General features: G+C 35.7%; 2 protein-coding genes across 3 annotated transcripts; both read right to left on the reverse strand.

The window, feature by feature from the left end:
• Nucleotides 1-485: 485 nt before the first annotated feature.
• On the reverse strand, nucleotides 486-5,458 carry LOC144431469 (E-selectin-like). 2 transcript variants are annotated; one of them, XM_078119637.1, is made up of 3 exons: nucleotides 5,335-5,458; nucleotides 4,411-4,617; nucleotides 486-614 (listed from the first exon to the last, which is right to left on the reverse strand). In XM_078119637.1, exons 1-3 carry the CDS (start codon nucleotides 5,426-5,428, stop codon nucleotides 562-564), a joined length of 354 nt encoding a protein of 117 aa, XP_077975763.1. In that variant the 5' UTR covers nucleotides 5,429-5,458; the 3' UTR covers nucleotides 486-561. The 2 variants fall into 2 exon arrangements, with proteins under 2 accessions (XP_077975763.1, XP_077975761.1); XM_078119635.1 differs by lacking the exon at nucleotides 486-614 and having other exon boundaries at nucleotides 4,064-4,617.
• An 862-nt stretch (nucleotides 5,459-6,320) lies between these two features.
• LOC144432068 (E-selectin-like) lies at nucleotides 6,321-11,261 on the reverse strand. Its single transcript, XM_078120102.1, has 5 exons — nucleotides 11,165-11,261; nucleotides 10,232-10,438; nucleotides 8,244-8,447; nucleotides 7,320-7,526; nucleotides 6,321-6,388 (listed from the first exon to the last, which is right to left on the reverse strand). The coding sequence occupies exons 1-5, from the start codon at nucleotides 11,259-11,261 to the stop codon at nucleotides 6,321-6,323; spliced, it is 783 nt and encodes a 260-aa protein (XP_077976228.1).
• Nucleotides 11,262-11,297: the final 36 nt, after the last annotated feature.

The following is an 11,297-nucleotide window of genomic DNA, read 5'->3' on the forward strand; positions in this document are numbered from 1 at the left end:
TTTCCTAACTGACATACTCATCGTGGTAAGGATTAGATTGTTTGTCTAACAAACACTAAAAGTGAAAGTAATTTCTGGAAATTATGGTTGTACAAAGAAAAGGATATGTCGCCAATGATGAACAAATGCATATACTGTCTTTATTAGATGCTTCGTGCCTTATTTTTAGTCGCTATGTTCAGATTTTTGCAATATTTACGCAATTTATATATCGCATTTACATCATAGCTAAACGAGATGTTTAGGGGGCGTAGTTGGCGTGCTTAACATTGTAAGATCAAATCTCGCATCTAAAGATTTTCCAACACGACGCTGTTAAATAAGAAAACTTCACACTAAAACATAAAACTAAGGATCAAACACTTTGTAATTGATTATTTCAAGTAATATTTGTATTCTTTCACTCGTATTCCTCATTCACCAGCAGCTTAATCGTTTACGTACGACAAGTAGATTAGCGGGGTTGCTGTGTACATCACGATTGTATTTATTTATAAGAGTATATTCACTTATGTCGTAACCACAATCAAAAGATGTTTTAAAATCTGTATTGCTTATTTATCATCTTGTTGTTGATTTCTTGTTGTTGATCCAGTGTGATTTGTTGGCATGTTCTGAAAAATAATATTCTTGAAGCAAACAGATTAGGTATATGTGGGTGGCAAGATGCAAGTGGGGAAGGATATCGATGAATTCTTAGAATAAAAAGGTTTCGGTTTACCTGAAAATCATTTTTACAAATGAACGACGAATATACTGTCTTGTGTTGGCAGCAATAGGAAAGAAATATTATGAGCAGATAATTTGGCTACTTATTATACCAAAGCTTCATCAACTGCCTTTAAATTTTAATTCAAAAAATATTGTTTTCATCATTATAGCTGCAAAATTTAAAAATGACTAAAATAGTTCCCGAATGCTTGGTTTATTTAAAATGAAAAAAAATTAGACTTGAAACAGTTAATTAAACATGGACCGCTTACTCATTAATTTTTTCGAGTCATGCCACGAAACCCCCTGCCAAACGTATACTTAAGTATACGTAGATAAGACAAAACAATACCCATAAATGCATAAACTTGAATGTGAAATCATTCGTTATTTTTTATTTGATATCGTTATTCAACGAAAACGACAAATTACCGGTAATAAGATATTGAAATAAAACAGCGTATTTCAGATTACCATGTATGACTTTAAATGTATTAAACAGTTAAAGTGACAAAGGAATAAGATGATGCACAGCAACAATGTACTTTCAGCAAGACTTTTCATTCTCGTGATATTTATAACAAAGTTGTTCAGCGGAAGAATTCAAGGTTGTCTTTTATTTTGTCTCATATAGGCTTTTACAATTATTGAACACGAAGTGGGCTGACATGTGGATTATTTTGCTGAATTGTTGTTGTTTCTGTTAGCCTTGTTCGAATGCTTGGGACTGTTGTTGTCGTTACCTTTCTTCGCAACTAATGGAACAATCAATTTCAAATTTTTAATTTTAATATGGCAAATTCGCTAGAAGACTGATACTTTTATTTAGTTTTTGAATTGCAACTAAACTTTTGCTGTTATTTGAATTCAGGGGAGCCTTGCTATATGACATCTGATAAATTTCATTCAGGAATATGGAGAGTTATTTGATCTTCGTGTCCATATATTAGAGCATTGTTCTCTTGTATATATAACACCTTTCCGAGATACCCAGTGTTTCGTTTCAATTTATCCACCATACCCGTTCCCCTTTATAGCAAGCAGCTTTGCTTCAACAAAATATATTATACCTTCCCTATTCACATCCTTCTCCTTAGAACTTGTTTGAATGGGAAATGAAAACCCTTTTGCAGTTTAAGTATTTTCAAAAAACATTTTATTGCCGATCAAAGACGACCTATAAAATTTTATCAAAAAAAAAAAAAACGTTTCTTCAAAGTTAGTTCTTCGGTTATGAGAAAGTTTTATACAGTTAGATCTAACCTATGTGTCATTCCTTAGTATAGCAAGCTTATTATGAAGGTTATAATCTCGTAGTTACTTGAGTTATAAATTCAAATTCTTTTTTTTTTTACACATATTTCAGCTATTATTTGTTTATCTGACCCAGTAATCGAGAATGGACGGCCTTCTGCGAGTTGTGCTAATACGACAGTCGGGTGTGAATGCCCAGTCAAATGTAATGAAGGATATTATCAGTTAGGAGCCGCTGCTGTAACTTGCGAGGAAACAACTCCCGGTATTGGAGAATGGATTGTCGACAGCTCCGATTGTCGAGGTACTATTTGATTAGATAATTAGTTTTATAATTATTGTATTATTATTATCAAATTGTTAAATTTTTTGAATCTGTCACTAAATAAGCGCAATTCCACTGAGGTTATAAATTAAGTTTTTATATGCCAGAGAAGAACCTTTCCACGATCGAATAGCAGGCCTACAGTACATCAACAGGTACTGAAAAGGCCGTCTGACCTTACGCTACCTCTGGGAATTACGCTCTCATCTTTTCGTTACAGTTCTGATGTAAACAACGTAAATTTTGTAGCTTATCTTCTTTTTTTTTGATAAGAGGGAATGAATTGAGGTCTTATATGACAAGGAAGAACTGTTCCGCGAACGAATATCAGATACTGGTAAGTTACCGTACCACATATGATTATCGGGGAATCGATATTTTCTTCCAATTTTGGCCTGGTACCGTAATGGAGAAGTGACTCGGATCACTTGGTATTTCAATTCACGTTGAAATTGGATGAAGAAGAATAGATCATTACCAGAGGACATGGAAGAGATATGATGGTCCCGGTACCGTTATTTATACCCATGTACTAGTAAGTCAGTTACCATATCCATGTAGCTTTTTCACTGTTCAGATTCGTGCAGGATTCCGTACCGGTACCGAAGGCGTAGGGTACCCTATGGTTTTCGGTGAAGTGATGATAATATATTTCGTTTTATTCTAAGTGTCCATATATTTGAGCATAGCTCTCTTGTTCCTCTTCTGATTATAGGTATTTTTCTTCCTAACGTTATATAGAATCGTTTATTCTCATGAACTACTGGATCAATTGATTTGTAAAATTCAGTGGTTGAAAATTGTATTTTTCGCTAGAAAAGCTCTATTATTTTCTATTCATTGCAGAAATTTCTGTATTCTATATGGGATTCGTTAGTCGTGAACACTGCTACGCGGCAGTCTTCTGTGATGTATTGCATACCCGTACGTTAGGCCTATTGCTTCATTACTTTTGTCACCGTATTTTATATACCGTAATTCAACAGGACCAGGAAAACAGATTTGATGTATAGTAAATTTTATATGACTGGAGGATCTGGAAAATTTTGCATAAACCTTTTTTTTTATCTAGACTCTAGAGTGTACCCACTGACCATAAGCAGACAGAGAACATAGCCAACCTAATAAGGTGGGTAACAATTTTCCGATAACTGAAGTGCATACGGAAAGGGACAAAGTTTCTTTTCTTCTGCACAAAAAATGAATGGTTCGACATGACTGTGATTGTAGTTGTGGAATGTTGTGGTATAATATAGATAGCATTCTGGAATACAACACGAGTCCCGGAAACATACTGAGTTTCCAATAAAGTTTAGAATCTTAAAGTAAACAAGAGAGCAATGCTCGAATATATTGATACGAAGGTCAAAACGAAGTTTTATCGAATCTTTTACAGTTCCGGTAGTCCTCCTTACCAAAAAATATCACTGAATGCAAACGCGCAACCGCCACACGGTGCGCAATTTTTGAATTCAATGACGTCATCGCACAAAACTTCAACGTGAAAATCGAATCCCATAGAGCCCACCGAAATTCGAGTGAATAAAATATTACCCTTCTAGCAAAAACAACAATCTCACTGGGAATTTCAAAGAAATTGATTCAGAAGCTAGAGAGAAAAGATGTTCAAGAAGAAGAATATCAACAATAACATAACAAGGGATCTACGCCCAAATATATGGACACGTCTGGTCGCAGTACAGTACGGTTTACCGTATCGTCAGATCACAGTCTACAAATGTATTCACACCAAGCGAAGCAGTACAGTAGGACACAAAATGGCGTCCGATGACCTCAGAACATTTGGTGACGTCATAGCAAACAAAAACAAATCTCACAGAGCTAACAGAAATCTTTGAAATAAATAAAAGTAATAGCCTTCTGGAGAAAAATTTCATCTTCAACCACTAAAAATTTCAAAGCAATTGGTCCAGTGATCAAAGAGAAAAGCATTTTTTTAATATTTCCACTAGGTGTCCAAAACGTGTCAAAGAACAACAAGAACAAGAACAACATACCAACAAAGCGATCGTTATGTCCACTAAACGTGTCCAATACCAAAATGGCCCATAGCTCTACTGAGAGTCTAGCAAATTTCGATTTCATTGCAAAAATTTCACCTTTACACGAGCTTCCGCTTGTATCCCATATACCTATTGCATTGTCGTCTGCTGTCGTTGCGTCCTCGCAAGTCGCAATTCCATTTCCTAACATATAGTAGCCTTGATCACATTTTAAATCACAAGTTTCCTTAAATATTTCATCTCCAACACACGATGAAGAGGGGTATCCATTAGCAAATGTAGGAGGATTAGAACAAATGACAGCTGAAAATAAGATTTGCAAATTTATTCAAAATCAAAATGTACAAACACACGTAACAGTTCTGCGTAACCTATTGCGTAACTCCTTGGCCAATAGGAAAGCAAAATTGAACCTTTTTTTCACGTCTACAATGAAGTATCAGTATCGTAAATAGGTATCCACAATATCGGTGATAGATTGGTATTATTTTTAATATCAAATTGTCATCATCTGGTTACGATTACCACGCTTTATAATCATTTCAGGTAATAATCGTATCCCACATTGACATTAGCCTTTGTGACGGTCATTTTCTTTCAAATCTTTGATAATGATTACACTTGCACTGTCTTCTTCAAATTTCGCGTCAAGTATATATTTCCTAATGTTTCAGTGTCACCTCGGCACTGAAGAAATATTTATTTTTATGCATAATTTCAGACAATTTATTATTTTTTAATCGTTACTCAATTCTTTAGTGAGTTTCCTTGACGTTCATTGAGCTTTGGTTTTTGAATACGTTGCACAATTTGTGACATAGGTCAAACAGTACTATTTCGTTAGGTGTCTACAGTATTCATGTACACATCCTTGACAATGTAGTAATTTTAATGAGTTCAATTTCGTCCGAGTATAATTTGCTATGAGGTAAATTTGGGTATACAGGTTCACCTGTTGTAGTAAGTATCTTTTCGTCGCGGGTTAATCGAAAAAATAGTGGATATGTGTTTTGAAAGTACCTTCACAAGAACTGTCTCCGAAATCCCACTTTCCTATAGCATTGTCCTGGTTTGGCTGTTGGTCAATACAAGTTGCTGTACCTATTCCAGTCATGTAATACCCCTTATTACATTCCAAAGTACATTGGCCACCAAAAGGTTTAATACCTGCGCATGATTGACCTCCGTTGATAAATACCATCAAGTTTGTGGTACACGTCAGAGCTAAACAAAATTGTATATAGTTAGATGGACTAGAGCAGGGATGCAATGACGCCACTCGTTGAAAAAGCCAGCTTTTTCAGCGAATAATGATTTTTTATGTTGCTCAAGATACTTAACCAATGTCCGATACGAGAATTTAAAATGTCTCTTTACATTGATTTAATTGTGCTCGGCGTAACTCGAGATTGCGTCGAACTACGACAAAATAAAAAAATCAATTATACAGTTAAATATCACGGCAATCTGCGGACTTGAACATACGTGGTAAACCTGTCCGATCATCATAATCCGATAAAAAGTCGAGTGCGGCCCCGACGGTAATTCAAGAATTGGTAAGAAGGCACAACGTGGGCATAAATAATTATTTCACATCGGTAATTGTGATAAAGCTTCCAGCAGAGCAATTTAATTGGTAAACATCGGCGATTCACGATATCCAAATTTTAACTGTCGCGGAATCCGAAAACAAAAGTTACGGTGATGATATTTTATAACACCGTCTTCAGTTTTAGTACTACTCTCTTATTTCCAGTCACAGATTCATTCTATCATTATATGAAGCGTCTCGTCACCGATGATTGCAAAATAACGAGTTTTCCACTGTGGACGCACAAGTCCGGGCGGAAAAACAATTATTGACGTATTCGAGACACAAAACAACGGACGTGTGTAAGAGAGGTATAGTAAATTTTATATCACTGGAGGTTTTGGAAAGTTTTGCATAAACCTTTTTTATCTAGAGTCTACCCACTGACCATAAACAGACAGAGAACATAGCCAACCTAATAAAGTGGGTAACAATTTTCCGGTAACTGAAGTGCATACGGAAAAGGACAAAGCTTCTTTTCTTCTGCATAAAAAATGAATGGTTTGACATGACTGTGATTGTAATTGTGGCATGTTGTGGTATAATATAGATAGCATTCTGGAATACAACACGAGTCCAGGAAACATACTGAGTTTCCAATAAAGTTTAGAATTTTGAAGTAAACAAGAGAGCAATGCTCGAATATATTGATACAAAGGTCAAAACGAAATTTTATCGGATCTTTTACAGTTCCGGTAGTCCTCCTTACCAAAAAATATCACTGAATGCAAACGCGCAACCGCCACACGATGCGCAATTTTTTAATTCAATGACGTCATCGCACAAAACTTCAACGCTAAAAACGAATCCCATAGAGCCCACAGAAATTCGAGTGAATAAAATATTACCCTTTTAGCAAAAACAACAATCTCACTGAGAATTTCAAAGAAATTGATTTAGAAGCTAGAGAGAAAAGATGTTCAAGAAGAAGAATATCAACAATAACATAACAAGGGAGCTACGCCCAAATATAGGGACACGTCTGTTCGCAGTACAGTACTGTTTACCGTATCGTCAGATCACAGTCTACAAATGTATTCACACCAAGCGAAGCAATACAGTAGGACACAAAATGGCGTCCGATGACCTCAGAATATTTGATGAAGTCATAGCAAACAAAAACAAATCTCACAGAGCTAACAGAAATCTTTGAAATAAATAAAAGTAATACCCTTCTGGAGAAAAATTTCATCTTCAACCACTAAAAATTTCAAAGCAATCGGTCCAGTGATCAAAGAGAAAAGCGGTTTTTTAATATTACCACTAGGTGTCCAAAACGTGTCAAAGAACAACAAGAACAAGAACAACATACCAACAACGCGATCGTATTGTCCACTAAACGTGTCCAATAACAAAATGGCCCATAGCTCTACTGAGTGTCTAGTAAATTTCGACTTCATTGCAAAAATTTCACCTTTACACGAGCTTCCGCTTGTATCCCATATACCTATTGCATTGTCGTCTGCTGTCGTTGCGTCCTCGCAAGTCGCAATTCCATTTCCTGACATATAGTAGCCTTGATCACATTTTAAATCACAAGTTTCCTTAAATATTTCATCTCCAACACACGATGAAGAGGGGTATCCATTAGCAAATGTAGGAGGATTAGAACAAATGACAGCTGAAAATAAGATTTGCAAATTTATTCAAAATCAAAATGTACAAACAAACGTAACAGTTCTGCGTAATCGATTGCGTAACTCCTTGGCCAATAAGAAAGCAAAATTAAACCTTTTTTTCACGTCTACAATGAAGTATCAGTATCGTAAATAGGTATCCACAATATCGGTGATAGATTGGTATTATTTTTATTATCAAATTGTCATCATCTGGTTACGATTACCACGCTTTATAATCATTTCAGGTAATAATCGTATCCCACATTAGCCTATGTGACGGTCATTTTCTTTCAAATCTTTGATAATGATTACACTTGCACTGTCTTCTTCAAATTTCGCGTCAAGTATATATTTCCTAATGTTTCAGTGTCACCTCGGCACTGAAGAAATATTTATTTTTATGCATAATTTCAGACAATTTATTATTTTTTAATCGTTACTCAATTCTTTAGTGAGTTTCCTTGACGTTCATTGAGCTTTGGTTTTTGAATACGTTGCACAATTTGTGACATAGGTCAAACAGTACTATTTCGTTAGGTGTCTACAGTATTCATGTACACATCCTTGACAATGTAGTGATTTTATTGAGTTCAATTTCGTCCGAGTAAGGGTATAATTTGCTATGAGGTAAATTTGGGTATACAGGTTCACCTGCTGTAGTAAGTATCTTTTCGTCGCGGGTTAATCGAAAAAATAGTGGATATGTGTTTTGAAAGTACCTTCACAAGAACTGTCTCCGAAATCCCACTTTCCTATAGTATTGTCCTGGTTTGGCTGTTGGTCAATACAAGTTGCTGTACCTATTCCAGTCATGTAATACCCCTTATTACATTCCAAAGTACATTGGCCACCAAAAGGTTTAACACCTGCGCATGTAGGACCTCCGTTGATAAATACCATCAAGTTTGTGGTACACGTCAGAGCTAAACAAAATTGTATACAGTTAGATGGACTAGAACAGGGGTGCAATGACGCCACTCGTTGAAAAAGCCAGCTTTTTCAGCGAACAATGCTTTTTGATGTTGCTCAAGATATTCAACCAATGTCCAATACGAGAATTTAAAATGTCTCTTTATATTGATTTAATTGTGCTCGGCGTAACTCGAGATTGCGTCGACCTACGACAAAATAAAAAAATCAATTATACAGTTAAATATCACGGCAATCTGCGGACTTGAACATACGTGGTAAACCTGTCCGATCATCATAATCCGATAAAAAGTCGAGTGCGGACCCGACGGTAATTCAAGAATTGGTAAGAAGGCACAACGTGGGCATAAACAATTATTTTACATCGGTAATTGTGATATAGCTTCCAGCAGAGCAATTTAATTGGTAAACTTCGTAGATTCACGATATCCAAATTTTTATCTGTCGCGGAATCCGAAAACAAAAGTTACGGTGATGATATTTTATAACACCGTCCTCGGTTTTAGTAACTACTCTCTTATTTTCAGTCACAGATTCATTCTAATATTATATGAAGCGTCTCGTCACCGATGATCGCAAAATAACGAGTTTTTCACTCTGGGCGCTCAAGTCCGGGAGGAAAAACCAATTATTGACGTATTTGAGACACAAAACAACGTACGTGTGTAAGAGAGGTATAGTAAATTTTATATGACTGGAGGTTTTGTAAAATTTTGCATAAACCTTTTTTATCTAGAGTCTACCCACTGACCATAAACAGACAGCGAACATAGCCAACCTAAAAAGGTGGGTAACAATTTTCCGGTAACTGAAGTACATACGGAAAAGGACAAAGCTTCTTTTCTTGTGCACAAAAAATGAATGGTTCGACATGACTGTGATTGTAGTTGTGGCATGTTGTGGTATAATATATATAGCATTCTGGAATACAACACGAGTCCCGGAAACATACCGAATTTCCAATGAAGTTTAGAATCTTGAAGTAAACAAGAGAGCAATGCTCGAATATATTGATACGAAGGTCAAAACGAAGTTTTATCGGATCTTTTACAGTTCCGGTAGTCCTCCTCACCAAAAAATATCACTGAATGCAAACGCGCAACCGCCACACGGTGCGCAATTTTTTAATTCAATGACGTCATCGCACAAAACTTCAACGTGAAAAACGAATCCCATAGAGCCCGCAGAAATTCAAGTGAACAAAATATTACCCTTCTAGCAAAAACAACAATCTCACTGGAAATTTCAAAGAAATTGATTCAGAAGCTAGAGAGAAAAGATGTTCAAGAAGAAGAATATCAACAATAACATAACGAGGGAGCTACGCCCAAATATATCGACACGTCTGTTCTCATTACAGTACGGTTTACCGTACCGTCAGATCACAGTCTACAAATGTATTCACGCCAAGCGAAACAGCACAGTAGGACACAAAATGGCGTCCGATGACCTCAGAACATTTGGTGACGTCATAGCAAACAAAAACAAATCTCACAGAGCTAACAGAAATATTTGAAATAAATGAAAGTGATAGCCTTCTGGAGAAAAATTTCATCTTCAACCACTAAAAATTTCAAAGCAATTGGTCTAGTGTACAAAGAGAAAAGCGATTTTTTATTATTTTGACTAGGTGTCCAAAAAGTGTCAAAGAACAACAAGAACAAGAACAACATAACAACAAAACGATCGTTATGTCCACTAAACGTGTTCAATAACAAAACGGCCCATATGTCTACTGAGTGTCTAGTAAATTTCGACTTTATTGAAAAAATTTCACCTTTACACGAGCTTCCGCTTGTATCCCATATACCTATTGCATTGTCGCCTGCTGTCGTTGCGTCCTCGCAAGTCGCAATTCCATTTCCTGACATATAGTAGCCTTGATCACATTTTAAATCACAAGTTTCCTTAAATATTTCATCTCCAACACACGATGAAAATGGGTATCCATTAGCAAATGTAGGAGGATTAGAACAAATGATAGCTGAAAATAAGATTTGCAAATTTATTCAAAATCAAAATGTACAAACAAACCTAACAGTTCTGCGTAACCTATTTCGTAACTCCTTGGCCAATAAGAAATCAAATTAAACCTTTTTCTACATCTACAATGAAGTATGCAGATGTATCAGTATCGTAAATAGGTATCCACAATATCGGTGATAGATTGGTATTATATTTAATATCAAATTATCATCATATGGTTACGATTAACACGCTTTATAATCATTTCAGGTAATAATCGTATTCCACATTAGCCTTTGTGACGGTTATTTTCTTTCAAATCTTTAATAATGATTACATTTGCACTGTCTTCTTCAAATTCCGCGTCAAGTATATATTTCCTAATGTTTTATTGTCACCTCGGCACTGAAGAAATATTTATTTTTATGCATAATTTCAGACAATGTATTATTTTTATATTGTTACTCAATTCTTTAGTGAGTTTCCTTGACGTTCATTGAGCTTTGGTTTTTGAATAAGTTGCACAATTTTTGACATAGGTCAAACAGTACTATTTCGTTAGGTGTCTACAGTATTCATGTACACATCCTTGACAATGTAGTGATTTCAATGAGTTCAAATGTCGTCCAAGTAAGGGTATAATTTGCTATGAGGTAAATTTGGGTATACACGTTCACCTGCTGTAGTAACTATCTTTTCGTCGCGGGTTAATCGAAAAAATAGTGGATATGTGTTTTGAAAGTACCTTCACAAGAACTGTCTCCGAAATCCCACCATCCTACAGGATTATTGTCCTTGTTTGGCTGTTGGTCAACACAAGTTGCTGTACCTATTCCAGTCATGTAATACCCCTTATTACATTCCAAAGTACATTGGCC

Source organism: Styela clava, chromosome 2, assembly GCF_964204865.1.
Source record: "Styela clava chromosome 2, kaStyClav1.hap1.2, whole genome shotgun sequence".
Taxonomy (NCBI): Eukaryota; Metazoa; Chordata; class Ascidiacea; order Stolidobranchia; family Styelidae; genus Styela; species Styela clava.

Coding starts and splice junctions, on each gene's coding strand:
- LOC144431469 (XM_078119635.1), bottom strand. CDS start 5,428: ATGACTGGAATAGGTACAGCAACTTGTATTGACCAACAGCCAAACCAG. Junction 4,618..5,334: donor CGGAGACAGTTCTTGTGAAG/GTACTTTCAAAA, acceptor TCTTATTTTCAG/CTGTCATTTGTTCTAATCCT.
- LOC144432068 (XM_078120102.1), bottom strand. CDS start 11,261: ATGACTGGAATAGGTACAGCAACTTGTGTTGACCAACAGCCAAACAAG. Junction 8,448..10,231: donor AAGCGGAAGCTCGTGTAAAG/GTGAAATTTTTT, acceptor AATTTTGTTTAG/CTCTGACGTGTACCACAAAC. Junction 7,527..8,243: donor CGGAGACAGTTCTTGTGAAG/GTACTTTCAAAA, acceptor TCTTATTTTCAG/CTGTCATTTGTTCTAATCCT.